This window comes from Zootoca vivipara, chromosome 3 (assembly GCF_965207765.1).
Source record: "Zootoca vivipara chromosome 3, rZooViv2.hap1.1, whole genome shotgun sequence".
Taxonomy (NCBI): Eukaryota; Metazoa; Chordata; class Lepidosauria; order Squamata; family Lacertidae; genus Zootoca; species Zootoca vivipara.
In genome coordinates this window covers 26645048-26670499 of record NC_142586.1, presented here as the reverse complement: position 1 = coordinate 26670499, position 25452 = coordinate 26645048, and the positions used below count along the sequence as shown (strand labels likewise).

The following is a 25452-nucleotide window of genomic DNA, read 5'->3' as shown; positions in this document are numbered from 1 at the left end:
GTGTGGCAAAACTAATATTTAGATATAGGTTCGCACAATCCTGAATTAGTAGCTATCTCGCCACTAATTTGTTTCTCCCTCTTCTTATCGATACTTTGAGATGTTTTCAAGCTGCAGTAAAGAATCCATCCTTCGGACTATTGAAGCCAAGGCGCCAGAATGCTTCCAAGAGCGCAACAACAAAGTATGTGGCAACTCCAGAGTGGATGAAGACGAGGAATGTGACCCAGGCCTCTTGCGTCTGTACATTGATCCTTGCTGCACATTTGAGTGCAAGCTGAAGCCGAATGCCAAATGCAGGTGAAGGGCCAAAAGATCTTCCCTACAAAAGGGGTGGTGGTGGGAAATGGCAAGAGAGTTAGTTTTCTTCTTTTTCATAGTTGAGGAAACACATGATTATGCTTGTTTAATTTTATGGTGCTGTTTGTTTTCATAACATACATTGTGTGACATGAGTTTAGTGAACAAGAGGCTAGTCCTTTGAATAAACTCTGATAGTTCAACAATTCTGTATTATTGAATTGTTGGTTGTCAGCTACTTAACTCGTAGCAAAGATGTAATTAAATATTATGCCTCTTTTTTATTACTGGTGGGGTAATTGATGATTGCATGTCTAAATTAAGTGTATAGATAAATATTTTAGAACTGCAGTGTGTGTGTGTGTGAGAGAGAGAGAGAGAGAGAGAGAGAGAGAGAGAGAGAGAGGAAGAGACATTTCTGACACCCTTCTTTCTGGTACTACTTTGGGTATGTAATCCCAAGTATTCAGATGTCTTAAGTTTATTCTTTGTCCCTTCTCATCCCCTAGTGATCGCAATAGCCCCTGTTGTAAAGGATGCCAATTTGAAAGTGCACAGAAAAAGTGCCAGGAAGCCATCAATGCCACCTGTAAAGGAGAATCCTATTGCACAGGTACATCACTGTACTTGTTAGTTACTCATTCACTTTTTGTCTTATGCCTTCTTTAAAAAAGTGTATGCCTGTGCATCTTTTGTTCTTTCCCAATTTCCATTTCCACCAGTACAGCGTGTTTACCTTGTTTTGGAATAATGGGAGTTACTTAACCTTAATGACACATTTTTAAGGCTGTCCCAAGAAAGGGCAGGCAGCAGGGGGGGGAGAGTTTGCATTAATGTGTGGCATTACAATAAAGCAAAAATGCTTTGGCCTGCTGCTGATTCTGGGCTGTTAAACATAAACATGCCTTTCTTATAGAACAGAAGAGTGGAGCCTTTTTGGCTCTGGGAACCAGCTCTTTATCTGGATCCACTCCCGTTGGCCAACTTTGACAGGTGCCATTGGAGTTGTTCATCCTGTATTTGGCTCTTTGGGCTGTGCTGATCATAGAACTGGCAAAGCACTTTTTTCTTATGACCATCAGCAGATGGGAAGCTTGGGCTGTGGGCAAGAAAGAAGCCTGCTTTTTGCAGGCATCAGCTGCATGAGGGAGATGTCCTCCTTTCAGTGGATGCCTGCAAAATCTAGTGTTGCCTCTTGATCTGTAGTAGGAATCTTCTTCAGGGAAGTCTTTCAGAGAGACTTGCTGTGTGAAGGAACTTGTGAGGACCTCTTACCTGTCCTTAGCAAGCCATAGAAATCCTAAACATGTCCTGTTAAATATACTGGGACTTAATCCCAGGTAAATGGGATTAGGATTGCAGCCTTACTTGGTTTATTTCCAGATATTGATATCCTGATGCAAGGCTTATTCTCACTAAATCTCTTCATAGGCAGTAGCAGTGAATGTCCTCCCCCAGGGAATGCCCCAGATGACACTGTCTGTGTGGATTTGGGCAAGTGCAAAGATGGGGCATGCATACCCTTCTGTGAGTGGGAGAAGAACCAGAGTTCATGCGCCTGTAATGGTAAGGAGGGTTCCATCACACGATGAGCCAGGGCTTACTTGACTTTGAAAACTGATTGCTCAAGCCATAGACACAGCAAAGTGAAGGAGAGCAGCATGCATTTTCCCTTTAGAGCGCTGTTTCATTAGCTAGAGATAGGCAAGGTCTCCTGTTACCAGGCACAAATATTGTCTGTGCTGGGTTCAGGTCAAGTTACAGCTTGAATGAACTGCCAGACTTTGTTGAACTCCCACCATCCCTAGCTAGCAGGACCAGTGGTCAGATGATGGGAATTGTAGTCCAAAAACAGCTGGAGACCCAAGTTTGGGAAACACTGTTCTAGAGCTTTGGTCAGATGGTAATGGTAAATGTTTCTGCTAGTGCAACGAAGCTGTCATATCAAGTCAGTCTAGCTCAGTATTATTGGTAGAAGCTCTCAGCTTTCAGGCAGGAATCTTTTCCAGTTGTACCTGGAGACACCAGATAGAATCTTTGGTCTTTTGAATTCAAGGCATGTGCTCTATCCCCTTCCCCAATTCCCTGCCTACTCATTTACTTCTTCACCTTGTTTATATGACAGAGCTAGTACTTTCCAGTGCCACTCTTCAGAATAGTTCAAATACAATGTTTTATTTGGTGTTGTTCTTGTTACTTGGAACTGATTGGTAAGGAAGCTTTAAATATCTGTTGCAGGGGGACTAACCCTTGGGTATCTCCATTTTACTCTGGGTTTAATGAAGTTCCTTTTTTCTTCTTACCAGAGTGGAGGGTGCTGCTTAAAAAAAAAAGTTGTTGTCTATGTTTGAGTACCATCAGGAACTTGTTCATAAAATAGTGTGGTCTTCAGGAGTAGACTAATGAATTGAAAAGTTGTATGATCAGCAAAGGGAAATTACTTTTTCGTATAGGAGTAATGCATAAATATCCCAAAAGCTAACTATGAAGTTGCATGTTTAATTTCAGAAACGGATAACTCTTGCAAGGTCTGCTGTCGAGACAAATATGGGAGATGCAGCCCAACGGTTGATGATGCCAGCCAGAATTTCCTGTATTTGAGGAAAGGAAAGCCATGCACTGTGGGATTTTGTGACATGAATGTGAGTGCATACAGGGTTAGGATAAGATTTTTCACCTCCCCAAAGCATATTGGTGCAAAATCAGAAAATAGATCACTTTAAAATTTTGTTCTTGTTGCATCATGTCCTAAAATTGGTCCCAGAGCAAAACCAAAACGGTCAGCTTAACACTGGTGCTGTGGTTTTTGCATCATCTGCCTATTTTCTGGTTCTTTCCACTATCCCATCTATCTTTCCCCCCTTTCTCTTTATCAATATCCCAAGAACCTCTCAAGTAGTTTCACATACCATATGGGACTTTAGGCTGATTTTTGAGCAGTTTGTGTTTACTTAAACTGGCCACCTAGAGCAAAATGTCCAATTAACACCCATTGCTACTACTTAATTTCCTAAACAATGGTGTGAATCTGCTCACTAAACTGTTGATTTTTCAGCTAAATAGAACATGATTTACTCTCTGTCATTCTTATTACTGGATTTTGCATCTCTGTTGCACTATGTACATTCTGCATTTTCTTTTTTTTAAACTATGGAGGGAAATGTATTTAAAATATTTCCATATAGGGTCTCTTGTGACCCGTGGCAGTTTGTTAGATTACGTATCAGAATGTAAGAAGCTGTGCACTGGGCTATTTATCTTCTCTTCTCCTTGCCCACCATGTAAACTCCATCCTCAGAAAAAAAAGAAATACTCCAATACTGATTGATATTGAGTAGACTGTAATACTTTCTTTTCAACACCTATGCTTGGTTGGTAGACTAAATATTCATATTTGGGAAATAATCAAATTGGTTCCTTGTTTGCTTAGAAAATATTTATCTTAACTCAGTATATCTGGCAGAGGCAAATATGTTAGTAAAATTCAATTTAAATTTGAAAAAAAACACAGTTTTTTATCCATTATGATCTACTGTTCAAACAAAATGAAGTTACTTTTGGTTATGCCTAAAGTAGGCCTTCAGATTCCAGCCAGTGTTCCACCCACACAATATTCCTTGCCCTTTTCTCACAATATGACACATGACTGGTGCTCTTGGTCACACTTGTATTGAGCTCATAGTCATTTCATCAGGAGAAGAAAGCTCTGTATTTCTACTCACGCCCAGCTGCAGTCTTAATCCACATCACATATTTTCCTTCCAAAAGCTTCTTCAGTGTAACAATAGCATCGTCAAAACAAATGCACTCTGTAAGTTCATACCGATTCATGTTGTCGTTTGAGCAAAAATATTAGGTGATAATGATCGGGGCTTCATTACATACCCCTAGACCATAACTCATTCCCTCAAGATTGAATGACTGAAATTTACATTGCATAAAATGGCTTTCTAAGAAACATTTTCTTGCAGGGTAAATGTGAGAAGCGTGTGCAGGATGTGATTGAGCGGCTTTGGGTTTTCATTGAGCAGCTAAGCATCAATACGCTAGGTAAGCTTCCCTTGAAATCCATAAACCTGTTCTTAACCTTGTTGTTATCGTTTGATTTCAGTGTGTGAGCATTGGAAGCAGGTGTTTTGATCACCAATTTTGATGTCACCACGGGTAGTGGTACTTAATGTTTTGTAAGTGGTAGCAGAAAAGTGCAGGACTATACTTTAAGGTGTGTCTGAAGATCATACTTTGCAAAGTTGAGAAGATGCTTCTGGCCTCATTATCAAATCAAATGAAAGTGGGCGCAATACAACTTGTATGGCAGTACAAAGCATATTGCTGTATACTTAAGTGACCTTGATAACACCACACGGACACAGGTCACCTTTACGTATCGTAGTTGAACTGTGTAGCCCATTCTGTTTTAAGGTTTATTTTCTAAGCACGTCTATGTTGAGAGTAGAAGAAATCAAGCATTGCCTTGCTTGGGTCAGGCTGGGATCTGTTTGGTGAGAGTTTGCTAGCAAAGCATGAAGGAGATGGCTGTTAGAGAGAGAGAATCCTTCCACAGGAAATTTGAACACACAAGTTCAAGTCTGCCTATCTTGGCAAACAGTTGTTGATGGGCCTGAAATTATTCCATGCTTTTATAATGCTCAGATTGAAAACTAATCTTCAGTTTATAAAAACACAGAATAAAGTGTTGATGAAAGAACTCCCTCCCATAGTATGAGGAACCCAGCATCACCCAATGAAATTGATTACCAGCAAGTTAAAGTATATTTTACATTTGTGGAGATAAAGCTCATCAATTGGCTTAGCTGAGTTATTTATTAAATGTTTATTTCATGCCAGTAGCATGCTATGGCATTGTACAGTTTAAAATACTTAGATCTAATATTGATATGGTGAAGACAACTTGGTCACACTTAATTGATTTCTGCATGTTTAGTTAAGAAGAGGAAAAGAATTCAGAATAATCTCTGAGAATGAAACTATCAGCTGGTTTAAGTCACAGAAAGGAAATGCATTGTAGAATCTATTTTACTAAAGTTATGTAAAAACACTTTTTTAAGACCAGTTAACTTGCTTGTGTATACCATAACTTGTTTCCCCCTCAGCACAGGTAAAGTAGATTTCCAGAGTTACAATCCTACTATTTGAAAGTTGGCAGGTAATAAGATAAACGACAATAAAAGAGATCAATTGTTGTAGGGCAGAATTGAAATAGTTTAATTAAAAACACCACCCACAGAAGTCTTGGAGAACTAAGAGAGTGCTCACTTGCAATTCCACAACATTGGGAAATACAGTAACATCTAAACATTTAAGATAAAGCATTATATCCAACTAAGTCATGATCACCTGGACTCATGAACATTTTCTTAGGTTTTTAAATTCATTCTGATCAACTTTAGTCCATTTCAGTGGTTCTACTCTGATTTATAAACAAGTCATTCAGAGTTGTATCTACTGAACAAATTATATGATCCTGTGACAGCAGATGGACTAGCTACCACTTGAAAAATATTTGTAGAATTCTTAACACTGGACCCAAATATATTTTGTCTGCCTCTGAAATTGGGTGTATCTTTTTTTTTTACAGGAAAATTTTTAGCAGACAACATAGTAGGATCTGTGCTTGTATTCTCCTTAATATTTTGGATTCCTCTAAGCATTCTTGTACACTGTGTGGTAAGTTTAAATTACAAACTTTATGAAACAAATGCCTTTAATTTAAGTGTGAGCAGAAATTAAAGAGAGGTGTTTATATTTTGCTTCATTTACTTGAGCTTTACTTATGATAGTGGGTAGTTAAACATTTAGGGAATGTTCTAACCTGAAGTTAATCGGAGTGGACAGGGGTGGGTGGGTGTCTTCCATAGCTGACTTCTTACATTTCCCTCTTTTTTAATAGGACAAGAAGCTGGATAGGCAGTATGAAGAGAACACCAAATCTCTGTTTGGCCCCAGTGTAAGTTTGCTTTCTGCTGAATAATGTTTTCAGTATCCTATTTGTTACAATACAGATGTGACAGAGGCTTGCAGAGACTATTCATGTTTAGGATGAACAAATTTCCATGGAATAAATGTATCTTCCAGAAGTTGATACACTTTTGGTAAACTACGCTGGAAGTTTTGTAGAATTTTGGTCTATACATCTTTTAGTTTATAAGTCATGAACTTGCTTTCTGTTCAGCTGAATGCTCTAATTTTGCAGTACTAGGAATTCCTGTTCCTAGTGCATTTACTCTTGTCTACTCCCATTATTTGGATTCTACTTTATTTGAATCGGCTAGCATTAGTGATAGACGGAAAGTTCCGAGCACCAAAACATGTATACCCCATACTCCTCCAACATGTTAAAAAGATATTGAAGAAATGAAATTAAAGTTACTTCAAGATCCTACAGATCATAGTAAATAATAAATTATTAAAGTACCTTGCTCCTCTGCCACTATTGATGCCAGGATTTGTATCTGTCAGAATTCTGGGATTGGTAGTGCTAGTCAGTCTTCTGTCATCTGTGTTGAATCTTAGTACTGCCTGGTAGCCACCTTAATTACAGAGCATTTGTATACAGCTTGCCCAGAGATTGAAGGTAGTGAGAGGTCTGGCACTGTGTTTTTGGCCACCAGTATTGTTCCATAACTGTGCTGCTTGTTTGTGTCCTTGCAGAATGTTGAGATGTTGAGCAGCATGGATTCGGCCTCCGTTCGAATTATCAAGCCGCCACCTGCTGTGCCCTCGACTAGCCGGCTCCAGCCCCTGCAGCATATTGTACCAGTCTCTGTGGCTGCGGTGGTTCCGAAACTGGACCATCAAAGAATGGACACCATTCAAGAGGATCCAAGTACAGACTCTCACATGGAGGATGATTGCTTTGATAAGGATCCTTTCCCAAACAACAGCACAACTGCCAAGTCATTTGAGGATCTTACAGATCATCCTGTCACAAGGAGTGAGAAAGCATCGTCCTTCAAACTGCAACGCCAACATAGAGTGGACAGCAAAGAAACAGAATGCTAGTCTCTAGCTGCCTTTGGAGCTGTTGGCTCTGATGTGCAAAAATCATGTTCAACTTGATGAACTAAAGCCATTTCATTAGAGAAATATCTTGTATGTGTATATATTGTATTGAAAAACAGAAACAAGGAAGTGACCTACTGCAGATGCTGGCCATGTGTATGATCTTCTTTAGTTTCAGTGTGAGTGCTATGTACACACAGACTCAAGTGTACTGAAACTTTTTGAATTTTTTCTTGTAGTCTTGATTTGAACATTTCCGTCAGCCTGTGGCATAGAGGCATAATGCCTCTATGCCACAGGCATAATCTGCCTGATACCAGTTGTTTATCTTAGTAAAGTGCCTTTTTGTAGTTGAACAGCACTGCAAAGTTTTTAGAATACAGAAAAGTCCCAATACCCTGTTTCTCATATTTTAAGACATACCCATAAAATAAGCCATAGCAGGATTTTTAAGCATTCAAGGAATATAAGCCATACCCCGAAAATAAGACATAGTGATGGACGCGGCAGGAGGAGGAGGAAAAGAATAAGACATCCCTTGAAAATAAGCCATAGTGTTTTTTTTTGAGGAAAAAATAAATATAAGACATGTCTTATAATATGAGAAACACGGTATGTAGTGACTTACAAGAAGGTATTACAGCATTCAGCAGTATTTTTCTTTTAAAACTGAGAAATTACGTGAACATTTTAAACTAAGAAAGACTTATGAAGTATATTGGGGGGGGCGGTTAGGTAACACAGCAAAATCTGATAATGTTTTTCATGGTTGTTCGAAACAGGACTTTTAATTATGCAGTTTTTGACCAGAAACCATTAGAGACCTAAGCAATGTTAAAAATTCCATTTATTGCAGCAGGGCTTTAAGGGCACATGACAATGTCATGGATGATGGCCTTTTTCTACAAAACCAAGTGGATAAAATATGCATTGAAACTTTACTCCTTCAGCTTTGTGGGGAGATAATTTTATTCTAGCAAATTGCTGCCTGTCAAAATTTAACAGATTAAAAACAGTGCCGCTGATCGGGCTTTCATGTGATACAAAACTAGAAAGGAGATGTCGTGAAAGCATATAGATGTGTAATGAATCCAGTTTTTTGCTTGTTTGAGGGGGTGAGGACCAAACAGAGTTCCTGTCCCCCTCCCCAAGCAGCCAGTCTTATACAGATGGTATAAGATCTGTAAGCAATAACACCTTTGTGTTGGTTGCTGAATTCATGTGGTCATTTCCTATCCTTTCTTATAGTAGGGGGTGGTGCCGAGGCCCTGCAAAGTTTTCTTCCTTCTAAATTGGCAGCAGGAGATTGATCTCAAAATTGGGGCCTGTGACAACAGAAATGCATGGACTGAAAAAAAGTGTTGTTACTGCTTAAATGGCTATTTTGCAACATAATCATGTCCTACATTAATTTGTGTAAAATCTACACATTTAATAGCTGCATCAAAAGCCAACTTAAGTATAAAAAAATCCTTAATTATGAAAGACATGTATTTTTTCATATCTGATCAACCAAACCTGTGACAAATGTGTCTTTTTCATGGATATTTGTTACACTAATACTTGAACTTGTGCCTTTTTGGTATTTGTATCTATAGTCTGATTTTAGATTTCTTACTTAGCAGTAAAGTTTTGTGTGAGGAGTGAACTCCCAATACAATGTAATAAAATGATTTTTATACCTCTCCTTAAAAGGGTTGCGTGCAAGCTGACTTCTCTTTGTAGTAAATGCACCTTCTGTAGAGGTGTGATTTAATCAAAGGTATATTACCACGATCACCTGTAATAAACAAAGAATGGATTAGTTATAATAGCTAATCCTCCAAGGCAGCTATAGATTTCAGGTACTCTTCTTCCCTTTTTATTGCATTCTGAAATTGACTAGGATGAAGTATTTCATTTTAGTAGTTGGGTTAACACCAGCATTTTGTATGCTAAAGATAAGTGACTGAGATAGGGTTTTGGCACTACCAGAACTTAATGTTATCTGCCATTTTCCAATAAAATTCCACTAAATTATTTCAGTTCCAAGTTTTAAGGGATGGCTATTGCCAAAGTTTTTTACGAATGTTGGTTTGCACATTAGACTTTTTATTAGATACTAGCCCAATTTGGCAGTCATATTAAACCATAAAGCATGATAGGAACAAATCACAGCAGACACTATGCTCTTCCCTTGCCCCGACCCATCTCCAATATAACTGCAACTTCAGAATTTAATTTTTTGCTCTACTAATGTCAACATTTTTTGCTCTACTAATGTCAACAGCTTCCGAACTCCTCATGACTCAACTAAAGCAGCAAGTGTAGACCATGTCAGGAAAACATGCTAAACTATGGTTTAGCATGATGTCTGAACACAGCCATTAGGAGGCTGTCAGCTCAGAGAGCATCTCTAGTTACATTTAATTATAGCAACACCTTTCAACCCTCTTTTAGACTGTTTCTCACTTCCTTTGTCTAGCGTCTCCACCCCCATCGTTCTGCCCGGACACTGAGGTCCAGCTCCGGGGGCCTTCTGGCGGTTCCCTCACTACGAGAAGCCAAGTTACAGGGAACCAGGCAGAGGGCCTTCTCGGTAGTGGCTCCCACCCTGTGGAATGCCCTCCCACTAGAGGTCAAAGAGAACAACAACTACCAGACCTTTAGAAGGCATCTCAAGGCAGCCCTGTTTAGGGAAGCTTTTAATGTTTGATGGATCTCTGTATTTTAATGTTTGATGGATTTCTGTGTTTTAGAATTTCTGTTTTGTTGGAAGCCGCCCAGAGTGGCTGGGGGAACCCGGCCAGATGGGCGGGGTATAAATAATAAATTATTATTATTATTATTATAAAACAGCAACACCACTGAAAACAAGTCTAACTACTACCATGCCTCAATCTCATTTCTCTGAATAAAAAAGCCACTTGCAGTCAGAAAATACATAAGGAATATAGATAGGACAATGATATCCAATAGTATGCAACTAAAGAGCACAAAGGGAAGAGGTGAAGAAAGCAATCCAGGCTTTGCATTAAGCAAATAGGTGGGTTTCTGGAAAATGGTCGCTTGTCTTAAATAAACTACTGTAATCTAATTTTGACTTGTATTTATTTTATAACTAGAAATACTCACTAATCTTACATGCTGCGTAAAATATCTCAAAAGTTTTTTGAATAGACAAAGGCAGTTGAGTTTCAATATGTGAATAGGACAAAAACATCAAAGAACACAGTGTGGCTTGAGTGTTCTAGACAAACTCAAAACTTTTACTTTTTGTTTTCCAATTCAATTTTTATTGAAATATGACAAAATATAAACTTCCCTTGAAGAATGTAAGAAATGAATTTGTTGAAAACTAGTAATGTTAAGTAAACCTAGGAGGCGAGTTCTTAAGTTTATGTGCTGCCTGGAGATAGTAATCTGAAATTGGACAAAAGCCCAGAAGTCACATATTCAGTCACCAGATTCTGCGCTGCCATGATAGATATTCGAAGGATGGTTACAAATCAGTCCTAAAATGAGGACCCATATTGTTAGATCTGTATCATTGAAGCCTCATCCCTTTTTTAATCCCTCTTATTAGTATTATCCACCCATTATTTATGCTTAACCAAGTATTTTATGTATATGCTTTAATCTACGCTTGGTTTTTGCCCCCATTTATTTAATAATTTGCTTAGAATCATATTGTTATGCTATTTATTTAAATGCTTTGCTTATGCTGGCCTGTGACCGAATAAAGTAAATTCATTCATAATCTGAAATTAATTACAACTTAGATTCAATATCACTCAAGTCTAAAATCAATTCCAGTGATCAACTTGTCTTTCAACCCCCTCATCTGCTATGGGCATAGGAACAGTTCCACCAGCCTCCAGCTGTGAAGTGATGCTAGTGTTGCTCTCCCCATCCTACCCACTAAAGCCAGTAAACTTTCTGCTGGGAAGAAGCTGAGATGACCTAGGATCCAAAGCTGGTTGCACTGCTATGACTTAAGAGACATCAGGTCCAATTGCTATGCCAGCTCCAGGCTTCTACCTCCTTCCTGTCCTGGCGGGACTGAATATAGGAGTAGCTCTGCTGCCAAAAGTCTGGGTAAAAAGGACCAGCTGGTCACAATAAAAAGATAGCATATAAACTACTTGTGGCATTATTTTTGTAGGAAAGATTGAGACAGTAAACACACAAGTAGCTCAATGTTAATAGGAGTTCAAATAATATTAGCTAAAACACAAAATATTGTGTTAAGAAGCTTATAAATGATACAGTTACTATGGAATTACTCAGCTTCAAGTTCAGTTGGTCACTGCAATTAATGGATTGTTTAGATATGCCTTAAGTTTTGCTTGAGGCACTGCTACAGCTTAATGCCACTGTTTAATGAGGAGGAAAAATTGAAATGATTCAGACAATCTAAAAATATAGGAAAAATTATTTTGTATTAGTAAAGATACCTGCTGTTTTCTCTCCAGTGGCCACTGCTTTATAACTTTTATAAATCATGATCATGAAGATTCCCCTGGAGGCTAGCTTCAGGGTTGAGATGATCTACATCACGCCAGTAGGGAAGCATTACAGGGAGTGCTGATGTTCTTTGTTCCAGGAGTGACCAAAGCTGGTTTGCTAGAAAATTGTTTCCTTCCGCTGATAAATGAAGTCCATCGGAGAGGTAGCAGCCAAAGTCCTAAAACGCATGTTTTCAAAAGATACAACAAACTAGTCTGGTGACTTTTCAGAAGGAAATCAAAGCCAAACACGTTTAAGCAAGCTACTACTGTTCTACGGAATCACGGCATGGGCCCTTTAAATCAACCTTTGCTTCAGTTTAATGAGTGTTCCAAATTGACACATTGTTTCCAATGACATTCTAAAAACTCACTATTAAAATGTCTAGAGAGTGGTTTGGTTATAAGTTGCTTTAGGTTGTCTTGCGCAACAAAGCAATCAACAAATCCAATAAATTAAAGAAAACGGGTCATATCATACCTGGTTATTTTTTTGCATAAGTGTCCACAGATCAATGATGGAAGTGCCACAATCTCTGGCTACTTTAACACATGCCTTGGCATATTCTCCTGTGGTAGAGTTGAGGCGGTTTAATTTTTCACCTGTTGAGAATTGGGGGTTGGCAGGAAGGGGGAAATGTCAACAAAAGGAGGGCTTTAGATTTTTGCTTCTTGCTTTGATAGCACAATTATGACTCAAGGTCCACATCCAAATATAATCTGAATATGGCTTCAAGGATCCATTTGCCTAATTGTGTGTCAATATGAACACTTGCTAGGGTAAGTCAGGTTGCTGTAGTAGTTTCATGTGGTCAACTTTGCTGCCATTTTGGTCTGACCTATGTTTGCTTTTATACATCTTCTGGAATTTTAATTTAGATTATTGTGATTTCTGCTGTATAATGGCTTGGTGTTATATATTATGATTCAATATACCTTGAACGCTCCATGTATGATTAGAAACTTGGAGTAGAAATAAACTTGAGTGTGGAAAGGACCCACAACAGTTTACCCTTAGCTATGGGCACCAAAGCCAGGCTGTTCTCAAGTCCTCCCTGCCCGCATTTCCCCTTGGAAAACACACTCTAGCTGTTTGAAAAAAGTCTCCAGTGGCTCCAAAAGATGCTTTTTGCAAGCCTAAAACCTTCTTGGGAGAGGACAAGGAAGGGACACGGTGGGCTGGGCAGTGAGGCCCCAAGGATTTTTAGTTTTCCAACCCTGGAAACTCAGTACACAGCAAAATATTTTTTTTCACATACCTACTGCTGGATGGTGGTGTGGTTTTTTTTAAAAAAAATATTCAGATATACATCCACAATGCTACATGTTTTCATTTTTATTTTGAAGGTATTGGATGCACACACACTTCAATTTAGTGAGGTGCGGATGATGGAACAAAGTTGGCAGAGACCATGTGAGCAGGCTAGTGAAAATTAACTAGTAGCACTTCCCAAAACTACATTTGCCACAAATACTAAAAACTTGTTAAACATATTTTCTTGCTGTACAGAAGCATCAGCTAATGAAGACATTTTGCTTTGCTTCTATAGCATTTAAATCATAGCATAGCAGTTCTATGGTCACACACCAATGGCCACCAGTTGTCACTTAAGACAGTTACTTCCTATAGAACATGCAATAGGTTGACCACTAGAGTGTTCAGAGCTTAGGTACACTATTAGGGTTGCCAGACTCAATAGAGGACAGGACTTCTGTGCCTTTAATTGCCCTGCTCTCTTGTGAGTCTGGAAACCTTAAAGAGAAACCAGCAGACCCTTTGCTTGGAAATTAAACAAAGGGTCTGCTGGTTTCTCTTTAAGGTTTCCATACTCAAAAGAGAGCAGGGCAATTAAAGGCACAGAAGTCCTCTATTGAGTCTGGCAACCCTATACACTATTTTCTTTTCTTAATCCAAAATGAGAGGGGATAAAATCTCTCTTACCTTTGGCAGTGCACTCTTTTCCCCAAGCTGCTTCATGCAGGGGTGGTGGCGTCACCAAAATTACTTTATCCTCTGTAATGTCCACAGACTTTAGGTATTGTATCATACTTTTCAAATTGTCAGCATACTCATCCAGTGGCACATGCTGTTTAGGATTCACATCTGTTCAGGGAAAATAGTTTACATTTAGGTAAGATGGTTCACATTACCTTCCCACCTGCATTGCTCTAATGGGCCATGTGTGCATCAATGCCCATTGATAAATCAACTATATGTTTACATTACATCAAGCTGCAGAAGAGGAAGGGGAAGAAGAGATGCAGGACCCACACCAGCTCTGCAGAGTAGCCAGGATCCTTCCTCCAACAACTATTTCCTGCTAGCAGCCATTACATCGGGTTTCAATAGAGAAATAGAAGGGAGGTGGGGTCACTCCAGTGGTGTAGCTGAAACCAACAACTTTGGGCTCCTCCTGTCCTTTAACTCTCACTCCAGTTGGTCCTTAGACCAATCTGTGACTAAGACATTATAATCTTCTCCCTCTTAACCCATTTTCCTTTTACGTTGTGTCTTTTTAAGATTGTAAGGACTGTATTTTTGTGTAGATATATTTAAGTCACTCTGGCAACTTCTTTAACAATTTTTTTTTGCTATAGAGTGGGATAGAGACAATTTGAATAAATAAATATTGAGCCATGAGTTATTGAGACAAGAAATACGATAAATTATCATTTTAAGCAAATGTAATTCTACTTTTGCTTACAAATATTACACTATTTGGTAGAGGGAGATGAACTGACTAGGCACAATCTATGTTCAGAGACAACAGCCCTATTCTCTTCCTACACACACTCACAAACACAAGTAGAATGTTGAGGGAGATCAGTAGTCATGAGTGCCACTCATTGTTCTACTACCCAACTCTCCTTCTCACCTTGGTACAAGCAATTCTAGAATCAACAGTGCCTGCAGAAGTGGGACAGGTGTGCACTCAGTAGATATCCAACACCCACAGTCTACAAATGTCCATGGCCTTATCTTGTGCTCAATTCCCTTCTTGTCATCAAAGCATAAGAGCCCTGCTACCGGTAGATCAGGACAAGAGCTCATCTAGTTCAGCATTCTGTTCTTACAGTGGCCAACCAGGTGCCTATGATAGGGAAGCCAGCAAGCAGGACCTAAATGCCATGGCATTCTTGGGATCCCCCCCCAACCTGATATTCAGAAGCACACTGCCTCTGACAGTAACCCAACCCTGCCTACACTCCTGGCAGCAGTAACTGCAAGCTGTGCAGTGCTCACATGGCACGGGTTGCACCTTTAAACCATAATTAAAGGTGTCTGCTTCGTCCCACTTTCCAATCCTCCTGGTTTATCACTCAAGCACTGAGCTAAGTGCATAGGAAGCTACCAGTGTTACAAGGCCTGGAATTTGCCGTACGTTTGGCCATAGAAACAAAGAAATGCAAAAGTCATTGCTGCTTTACTTACTTACTTACTATTTTACATTGCTGCTTTACTTACTGTTTTATTTCTATGCTGCTCAGAAAATATATTTTTTATTGAAAGGTAGCATATAAATCCTTTAAAAAATATGTTTAAAAATAAAGTGTTTGAAATGCTAACTCTCAAATATCTGAAATTACATGTCTACTGCAACCTAATGAAACATTCTGGGGGGAAAGAGTGGGAAGGGGAGAGTAAAATTACCGTAATACTGCACCTTTTAAAGCACCATCATTGGCTCCAAAGAAGACAGTTACAGCAACAGTGTTCTTAGCATCAGAATCTTTGCTGATCAATCTTGGCAGAGCAATTTTTGCCCACCTTGTGTTATAGCCAGAGAGTCCACGATTCAGAACATCACATTTTCTAAAAGGAGTATATATTGAAAGAAATGTCATTCTGAAATAATACCATGTTCTGAATGTGGAAGATTAGTCAGCCACCTGCACAAGTATCTACTTTCTTTTCCTCCACTCCTCACAATAAACTATATTTCACAATGTTAAAACGGAATACCCTATTTTCACAGCATGAGTGTGCACTTGTGTATCTACAGGCAGAATTCTCTCACATTTCCTGTTTTATGTGATTGCAGGCTTTGTTTGCATTATCTTCCTTTTAGTATTAAGCAACTGCTTCTTAAAAACCGAGGCTTTACATTTTCAGTAAATGTTTGCAATATACTTCTGAATTAAGAATTAAAAGAACAAAAATTATCAGGGGTTTTTGATGTTATGCATCAAACAAATGAAGGTTCACAAAATAATAATTATTTTCAGGTTATCTTCCTAAACACCTGAGATATTTCATTTTGAAATCCAGCTGAAACACAACATTAACTATGTCTTACCTAGCCAAGCGGTGAGCAAGTGAGGCTCCCCATCCATTTTCTTGGAAGGAGAACTGAATGAGAGGAAAATAATGAATATTTAACAAAATTAATTTAAGTCGCACATCACTGGAGCAAATCATGCATTCCTGCCCTCTTTCCAGCATTCTGGTCTCTGTGGTACTGTTGCTTTATCATCACTCCACAGACAAGTTGGGCCTGCTGTTAAAACAATATACATCAGCTAAGGCTATCTGCTAGGATGCAGTGCCACTTCTTATCTGGTAACTTGCTGCTCTAGCATTGCTCCAAAGGCACTAAATAGATACACATATTAAAGAAAGGCCAAATAATGCAATCAACAGAACCAAGCAGCAAAACTTTTTTGAACCTTCCCACGTGTGCAGCTTTGCGTGTTTCAGTGCTTCAAAAAGCTTAAACCCAGGCTTCACCTTACAGTGCTACCTTTACTCCACCCTCCCATTCCTTTTTTCCTTGTGTGTTCTGTGATTTTATATTGTAAGCCTGAGGGTAGGGGCCCTTTTAACACTGATTTCTGCAAACACCTCTGTAGGGGGTGAGGAGAGAAGGGGGTTAGAATGCAAATAAGTAAGTAAGTAAATATATTATTATTTATACCCCACCCATCTGGCTGGGTTTCCCCAGCCACTCTGGGCGGCTTTCAACAGAAGTATTAAAATACAATAATCTATTAAACATTAAAATCTTCCCTAAACAGGGCTGCCTTCAGATGTCCTCTAAAAGTCTGGTAGTTGTTTTTCTCTTTGACATCTGGTGGGAGGGCATTCCACAGGGCAGGAGCCACTACCGAGAAGGCCCTCTGCCTGGTTCCCTGTAACTTGGGTAGTCTTGTTAAGCCTTTACACATGAACCTTTGAAAGAGTCTGCCCCCTGAGGAAACCATTCCTGTGAAACGGGGAAGAAGCTGGCCGCCCGTCAGATGAGATAAGAACGTATGGGAAGAGATAAGAATGCATGATCATCATAGCACTTTATTATCAGACTTGATTATTGCACTTTATACTGGACTTTTACTGAGATTTTGTATACATTTTTGAATCTCCTTGTATATGTGAAGGTTGTGTATACATTTAATATTTGCACCTCACAGTGGTTTACCTTTTCATTGTTTCGCTAACATCACCGTGTTGTCTGTTTGTTGCAGCGTACCAGATGGAGCTGATAAACTGCTGATAAACTGCTGCCCTGGATACAGAATTGACCTGTGCCTCCATGGACAGCTGTGAGTCCAAAAAGACTCCCAGGCTGCGCTCCAGGTCCTTCAGGGGCACAGTTACCCCATTTAGGACCAGGGAGTCCTCCACACCTGCCCGCCTCCTGTCCCCCGCAAAGAGTACTTCTGTCTTGTCAGGATTCAACCTCAATCCTCCAAATGATGAACAAATGAACGAAAGAATGAATGCATAAAATGATTTGAATGCATAAAATGATTGTTTTCCTTTCCAGGGAGGAGCATTCGAAAAAAGCTTTAGGTGTCAGTATGCCAATTTTGTAAATTATGAGAGTAAAGACGGCCGAAGGGCAGGGGATCTGGCAACAGCAACCCCCCTGTTATTAACAACACCATAGTTGCTTTTGCATGGTACCAATGCGTGGAGGGTTTAGAGGGCGCCCCGTTTATCTTTACCTGCACTGCAGTGGCAAGAGAAGAGGCCTCAACCTTGAGCCAGCCCTAGGCAGTTGCCATTGTATTAAACCAGCATTTCAAAAACAGATGCCCCAGTCCACCAAGGCTGAATAATAATAATAATAATAATAATAATAATAATAATTTATTATTTATACCCCGCCCATCTGGCCGGGTTCCCCCAGCCACTCTGGGCGGCTTCCAACAAAACAGAAATTCTAAAACACAGAAATCCATCAAACATTAAAATACAGAGATCCATCAAACATTAAAAGCTTCCCTAAACAGGGCTGCCTTGAGATGCCTTCTAAAGGTCTGGTAGTTGTTGTTCTCTTTGACCTCTAGTGGGAGGGCATTCCACAGGGTGGGAGCCACTACCGAGAAGGCCCTCTGCCTGGTTCCCTGTAACTTGGCTTCTCGTAGTGAGGGAACCGCCAGAAGGCCCCCGGAGCTGGACCTCAGTGTCCGGGCAGAACGATGGGGGTGGAGACGCTCCTTCAGGTATACCGGACCGAGGCCGTTCAGGGCTTTAAAGGTCAACACCAACACTTTGAATTGTGCTCGGAAACGTACTGGGAGCCAATGTAGGTCTTTCAGGACCGGTGTTATGTGGTCTCGGCGGCCGCTCCCAGTCACCAGTCTAGCTGCCGCATTCTGGATTAGTTGTAGTTTCCGGGTCACCTTCAAAGGTAGCCCCACGTAGAGCGCATTGCAGTAGTCCAAGCGGGAGATAACTAGAGCATGCACCACTCTGGAGAGACAGTCAGTGGGCAGGTAGGGACTCAGCCTGCGTACCAGATGGAGCTGATAAACAGCTGCCTTGGACACCGAGTTGACCTGTGCCTCCATGGACAGCTGTGAGTCTAAAATGACTCCCAGGCTGCACACCTGGTCTTTCAGGGGCACAGTTACCCCATTCAGGACCAGGGAGTCCTCCACACCCGTCCGCCTCCTGTCCCCCACAAACAGTACTTCTGTCTTGTCAGGATTCAATCTCAATCTGTTAGCCGCCATCCATCCTCCAACCGCCTCCAAGCACTCACACAGGACCTTCACCGCCTTCACTGGTTCTGATTTAAAAGAGAGGTAGAGCTGGGTATCATCAGCATACTGATGGACACCCAGCCCAAACCCCCTGATGATCTCTCCCAGCGGCTGCATATAGATGTTAAAAAGCATGGGGGAGAGGACAGAACCCTGAGGCACCCCACAAGTGAGAGCCCAGGGGTCTGAACACTCATCCCCCACCACCACTTTCTGAACACGGCCCAGGAGGAAGGAGCGGAACCACTGCATGACAGTGCCCCCAGCTCCCAAGCCCTCTAGACGGTCCAGAAGGATGTTATGGTTGATGGTGTCAAAAGCCGCTGAGAGATCCAGCAGAACAAGGAAACAGCTCTTACCTTTGTCCCTAGCCCGCCGGAGATCATCGACCAGTGCGACCAAGGCAGTTTCAGTCCCATGATGAGGCCTGAATCCTGACTGGAAGGGATCCAAATGGTCCGCTTCTTCCAGGCGTGCCTGGAGTTGTTCAGCAACCACTCGCTCAATCACCTTGCCCAAGAATGGAAGATTTGAGACTGGGCGATAGTTGGCCATATTGGCCGGATCTAAAGATGGTTTTTTTAGAAGCGGTTTAATAACCGCCTCTTTCAGCGGGTCTGGGAAGGCTCCCTCATGGAGAGAAGCATTTACCAACCCGCGAAGCCCATCGCCCAGCCCTTCCCGGCTAGCTTTTATAAGCCAGGATGGGCAAGGATCAAGGAGACAGGTGGTTGGTTTCACTCGTCCAAGCAGCCTGTCCACATCCTCGGAGGTAACAGATTGAAATTGATCCCATAAAACTTGACTAGACAGGACTCTAGCACTCCCCCGCCCCGGCCCTGCTCCCACGGTGGAGTCTACCTCTTCCCGAATCTGAGCGACTTTATCTGCAAAAAACTTTGCAAAATCATTGCAGGAGATCATGTGGCCCATACTGGGCCCGGATGGAGCAGGTGGTTCCGCTAAATTGCGAACCACCTGGAAGAGTCTCCTGCTGCTGTTTTCTGCAGATGCGATGGAGACGGTGAAGAAGGTCCTCTTCGCCGTCGCCATTGCCACTTGGTAGGCTCGAAGTTGAGCTCTAGCCCGTGTCCGGTCTGATTCAAAATGAGTTTTCCGCCACCGGCGCTCTAGCCGTCTCAATGACTGTTTCATCACCCTCAGCGCCGGGGAAAACCACGGGGCTGTCCGGGCTCCATGCAATCTGAGAGGGCGCTTCGGAGCCAGACAGTCAATAGCGCTGGTTAACTCCGCATTCCAGCGGGCCACCAGGGAATCAGCTGAAAGGCCATCGACATGGGATAAAACATCCCCTACCACTCTCTGGAAGCCAATTGGATCCATTAAGTAGCGGGGGCGGACCATCCGAATCGGTCCCACCTCCCTGCAGAGGGGAAGGGTTGCGGAGAAGTCCAGTTGCACCAGAAAGTGATCTGACCATGGCACTTCTTTTGTTTCGCTTTTACTTAATGTCAGATCACCACCATCCATAGAGGTAAACACCAAGTCCAAGGCATGTCCGCGGCTATGAGTTGGGCCAGACTTATTCAGGGACAGCCCCATGGTGGCCATGCTTTCCACGAAGTCCCGAGCGGCTCCTTGTAAGGTCGTGTCGGCATGGATGTTAAAATCCCCTAAGACAACCAAGCTAGGTGTCTCCAGGAGCACATCCGACACGACCTGAAGCAGCTCAGGCAGGGAATCCTTGGTGCAGCGGGGAGGTCGGTACACCAGAAGGAATCCTGTACTGCCCCTATTGCCCAACTTCCAGAACATGCACTCAGAAAACTCAGTCTTACCAATAGGACGCCTGGTGCAAACTAATGACTTCCTAAAAATCACTGCAACCCCCCCTCCCCGCCCAGATGGCCTGGGTTGCTGTGCATAAGAGAAACCTGGTGGGCAAGCAGCGCCAAGAACGGGCCCATCGGCTTCATCCAACCAGGTCTCTGTCACACATGCCAGGTCAAATCCTCCATCCACAATCAGGTCGTGAATGGCAGTGGTCTTATTCATCATCGACCTGGCATTGCACAGCAGCACCTTCAGGTCATGTGGGTATCCCTTGCTGATTCCAATATCCGTCCGGTCAGGACCAGACCCGGAGGCAGGGATAGTCCTCAGACAACGACTAAGTCTGCCTCCTCGGTAATGACATGGTCTGGTCTTAGCGTAACTCCTCCTCCTACCCGTGACCACTGAGATCGGTTGTCCCAGTGCATCCCCCCCTGTGGAATCTGCCCCAGCCATTTTGCTTGCTGGGACCCCCTCCCGGGCAGCCCTGACCCCTCCCCTTAAAAACAAAATAAAACCTCTGTAAAAAACAGCAAGAACGGAACAAAAGGAAAGCACAAAAAACAATAAAACAATAAAACCAAAAACAATAAAAATTACAATACACCAAAATTTAACAGATTCCCACACCCAACTAAAATTCCCTCCCACCTACCACCCCAAAGAAAATACCCTCCCACCTACCACCCCAAGAGAATAAAAACATAAAATTCTTTAAAAAGCATTTTAAAAAGAACTCTGTGCTGTTTTAAGTTCCCCTGGGCAGCACCAGCAGCAGAGCAGCGGCGGCAGTCCTTATGAGGCCCTCCAGGCCCCGCCCTAGAAAGGTGGAAGGAGGCAGGGACAGGGCCTGTGGGCACTCACAGCAGGAGAGAGTCCTGGGCAGCACCCACCACACAAAAAACACAATAAGACAATACTAACCAAGAAACAAAGATCACAGAAGTAACAAAATTTAAAAAATTCCCAAACCCAAGTAAATAACCAACCCCCCAACATAATGTGTTTAAAATGATAAAAGAGAATTTAAAACATTTTTAAAAGAACTCTGCACAGTTCAGAGTCCTCCTGGACAGCAACAGCGCTGGGGGCAACAGTCCCCAGCAGGCCTGCCAGGCCCCTCCCTAGGCCAGGTGGTGAGAGGCAGGGCCAGGACCTGCAGGCACTCACGACAGGGGAGTCCTCCTGGGCAGCAGCAGCAGTGGAAACAGCAGACCTATTTGAGGCCTGCCAGGCCCCGCCCTAGGCCAGGTGGAGAGAGGCAGGGACAGGACCTGCAGGCACTCACGACAGGGGAGTCCTCCTGGGCAGCAGCAGCAGTGGAAGCAGCAGACCTATTTGAGGCCTGCCAGGCCCCGCCCTAGGCCAGGTGGTGAGAGGCAGGGACAGGACCTGCAGGCACTCACGACAGGGGAGTCCTCCTGGGCAGCAGCAGCAGTGGAAGCAGCAGACCTATTTGAGGCCTGCCAGGCCCCACCCTAGGCCAGGTGGTGAGAGGCAGGGACAGGACCTGCAGGCACTCGCGACAGGGGAGTCCTCCTGGGCAGCAGCAGCAGTGGAAGCAGCAGACCTATTTGAGGCCTGCCAGGCCCCACCCTAGGCCAGGTGGTGAGAGGCAGGGACAGGACCTGCAGGCACTCGCGACAGGGGAGTCCTCCTGGGCAGCAGCAGCAGTGGAAGCAGCAGACCTATTTGAGGCCTGCCAGGCCCCGCCCTAGGCCAGGTGGTGAGAGGCAGGGACAGGACCTGCAGGCACTCGCGACAGGGGAGTCCTCCTGGGCAGCAGCAGCAGTGGAAGCAGCAGACCTATTTGAGGCCTGCCAGGCCCCGCCCTAGGCCAGGTGGTGAGAGGCAGGGACAGGACCTGCAGGCACTCACGACAGGGGAGTCCTCCTGGGCAGCAGCAGCAGTGGAAGCAGCAGACCTATTTGAGGCCTGCCAGGCCCCGCCCTAGGCCAGGTGGTGAGAGGCAGGGACAGGGAATCCACATACAAGCAGCAGTCTTGCTAAACCATTTAAGATGTGGCTCCCAGCCTCTGGCACTCAGCTTGGCCTTCAATGGCACTTTGGGGTGCCAGGTAAAAATGTACCTTTCCCCCCACCCCGGTTTCTTTGGATGAAGACCAGTGTTAACTGCGGCCACTGAAACTTTATGCAGCTGCTATTGCATGTGTTAATGCACTGCATCCGTTCTTGCCAAATTTTGTGATTTTAAATCCTGTTAAGTCGCTCGGCAACCTTTTTGCAGGATGAGCAACTAACAAAAACAATGATGCTGAGGAGATGATGATAATGTTATAAGAAAAAAATCCCTTTTCCTTATGGGGTATTCTGGAGCCTGCAGAGTGTCCTTAAGTGGGTTCCCTATCCGTTGTTGTTGTTTAGTCGTTTAGTCGTGTCCGACTCTTCGTGACCCCATGGACCACAGCACGCCACAGCACTATCCGTAGGAGAAAACAAAGGCCAAGAAGAGTATATTGAGAAGCAAAGCGGCTAGTAAGCCTGATCTTTACTAAAGGAACTGTTGCAACAGGGTCCCCACTCACCACACACAGGAGGGAGGAGAACCCGGAACAGTAACGCACAAGCCCTTATATAAACTTTTGAAATTGCCCACCCTGTAGCCCAAGACCACCCCCTAAAACATCATACATACATCACAGAAGGGGTCTACAGCAGAAATCCTGCCTGCCGGGATACCTTACAATGGTCACTGATGGCATTACCTGGGCAGTCCGGCCATTCTTTTGTGATGGTCAATACTTTAGCTGCTGAGTCCAGGTCACAGGCTCACCTTATTCATACACAAATACGCCCTTAAGGCAGGATTTGCAAGCCAAAAGACAATAGGAAGGCTTCCCCCATTTGCCTCCCTTACTGCAGAGGAATATTTGAGGTCATTGGGAGTGTCAACATGGCTTCAGGATTGCTCTCCCATACGATTTCAGACACATGGTTCATATATATTTAGATATGTGTGCATTTATGAATATTTATTATATATCTGAGACCTTAAAATCATTATTATAACAACACTGCTGAGATGACAACAAGAGGTGATTTCCCCACCCCAGACCCCACTTCTGTGTCTGCAGCAAGACAAAAACCAAACCCGCTTCCCTGCCCCCTCTCCCCCTTCCTTACAATTCTGCTTCTCAATGGCTCGTAAACGGGTGGCGGGTGGGAAAGCAGAAGTGGGGGTAGGAAAAGGCCCTGCGGCGAGGCGTCAGGGGCGACGCTTTGAGAAAGAGCAGGCGAGGGCCGGCCGGCCTTCGTCGTCGTGACCCGCCTTCCCAACCGCTGGCGGCGAGGAGGAGAAGGAGAAGCCGCCCCTCGGGAGAATTACCTCAGTGATGGAGTCTCCGAAGAGGATGACCCTCGGTGGGGACCACAGCAGCAGCCGCCTCCCGCAGGCCTGGGCCTCAGAGAGGGCCATGGGAGTCGGTCGTCTGGGCGGCGGAGAGGCGGGCCGGTCTTGAGGCGGCTCTTTGCAGCGCTTGTCTTCCGTTCCGCTGAGCTGAGGAGGAGCCGCCGCCGCCGCCGCCGCCGCCGACAGAGGGGCTTTAGGCGAGGCTGCCGCTTTGCCCGCCGGCATTCAAGGGGGAAGTGGGCGCGCGCGTGGAGAGACCCTCAGGCCTCTCCCTCCGTCTCTCCTGGCCGGGTTATAGCGAAGGAGGCGTAAAAACCCTGAAGGCCAACCCGACGCACCTGGGGAGCCCCACACCTGCAGCAGCAGCAGCAGACGACGAACGGTTCAAAGTGTGGCTGATTTAAGCAGCTGAGTGATCAGGGTTCAAATTCTGACTAGGCCAAGGCCACCCACTGAGCTCCATGGCCTAGTCAGAATTTGAACCCTGATTTCTCAGCTGCTTAATCACACACACAGACACACACACAATTTTATTACATTTTATGTTTTACAATTTAGAATATTAATTTAACCAACCTTAAAATATCAGTGACTTCCCTTCTTCTCCTTCCATGGTTCATTTTGCATGACATAAATCCCTGCATATTTTATATAAACCAAGCCATTCAGTATTCCATTATTGCATCTTATCAAAACTTACTTACACTGTTGAATTTATCTTAACGTTCTCATTTGTACACAATTCCCCCCCCATATATTCCATAAACATTTCCCAGTCTTCTTTAAACATATGTTGTTCTTGTTCTATACAGTATGTTAGATCTGCAAGCTGCACATATTCCATCAGTTTAAGTTGCCATTCTTTAGTTGGGACCTTGCTCCTTTTTCATTTCTGGGTTAACAAAACACAGGCCGCAGTAGTGGCATACATAACTAACCTTTTTTTTGCCACCTCATTGTGCAAGTATTGTTTATTAAATTTCTATCCTGCCTTTTAAATCTGAAGATCACAGGGTGTTTTACAACAAGAAAAAAGTGAAATATATACAGTACATGGGCATAGCCAAGGGGTGGGGTGGGGGGCACCTGCCCCCCCCTAAATCCACAAACATTATTGCAAAGCATTGAAAGCACTCTATTATTTCAGGTTATGACACAGCAGAAGCCTGCCCCCCTGTAATGTCCTGTTCATGTGGGCATTTTTATCTGTGATTTTCCAACTTTGATTTCCTTAAAAAAAGCAAATTTGGCTGCTTCCCCCCCAAGAATCCTGGATACGCACATGAAAATATAGGTGGCGCTGTGGTTAAACCACTGAGCCTAGGGCTTGCTGATCAGAAGGTCGGCGGTTCGAATCCCTGTGACGGGGTGAGCTCCCGTTGCTTGGTCCCAGCTCCTGCCAACCTAGCAGTTCGAAAGCGCGTCAAAATGCAAGTAGATAAATAGGAACCGCTACAGCGGGAAGGTAAACGGCGTTTCCGTGTGCTG

The 25452-nt window shown here is 43.3% G+C and overlaps 2 protein-coding genes across 3 annotated transcripts in view; one reads left to right on the top strand and one right to left on the bottom strand.

The window, feature by feature from the left end:
- Positions 1–9017, top strand: part of ADAM17 (ADAM metallopeptidase domain 17) — a 28846-nt gene extending 19829 nt beyond the window's left edge. The window contains exons 12-19 of the mRNA XM_035109867.3: positions 101–300; positions 810–913; positions 1732–1866; positions 2809–2942; positions 4272–4350; positions 5900–5988; positions 6212–6268; positions 6973–9017. Coding sequence (XP_034965758.2) covers positions 101–300; positions 810–913; positions 1732–1866; positions 2809–2942; positions 4272–4350; positions 5900–5988; positions 6212–6268; positions 6973–7323 — 1149 coding nt within the window. The 3' untranslated portion in view covers positions 7324–9017. The remainder of the gene's footprint in view (positions 1–100; positions 301–809; positions 914–1731; positions 1867–2808; positions 2943–4271; positions 4351–5899; positions 5989–6211; positions 6269–6972) is intronic.
- Positions 191–24400, bottom strand: IAH1 (isoamyl acetate hydrolyzing esterase 1 (putative)). 2 transcript variants are annotated; one of them, XR_004692259.3, is made up of 8 exons: positions 23941–24306; positions 16109–16161; positions 15476–15624; positions 13753–13914; positions 12292–12413; positions 11760–11989; positions 9006–9103; positions 191–322 (listed from the first exon to the last, which is right to left on the bottom strand). XR_004692259.3 is itself a non-coding variant. In XM_035109869.3 (7 exons), exons 1-6 carry the CDS (start codon positions 24187–24189, stop codon positions 11798–11800), a joined length of 927 nt encoding a protein of 308 aa, XP_034965760.2. In that variant the 5' UTR covers positions 24190–24400; the 3' UTR covers positions 5500–9103; positions 11760–11797. The 2 variants fall into 2 exon arrangements, 1 of the variants encoding a protein (XP_034965760.2); XM_035109869.3 differs by lacking the exon at positions 191–322 and having other exon boundaries at positions 5500–9103; positions 23941–24400.
- Positions 24401–25452: the final 1052 nt, after the last annotated feature.

Coding starts and splice junctions, on each gene's coding strand:
- IAH1 (XM_035109869.3), bottom strand. CDS start 24,189: ATGCCGGCGGGCAAAGCGGCAGCCTCGCCTAAAGCCCCTCTGTCGGCG. Junction 16,162..23,940: donor TCGGAGACTCCATCACTGAG/GTAATTCTCCCG, acceptor CCTCTCATTCAG/TTCTCCTTCCAAGAAAATGG. Junction 12,414..13,752: donor AAAAGAGTGCACTGCCAAAG/GTAAGAGAGATT, acceptor AATTCTCAACAG/GTGAAAAATTAAACCGCCTC.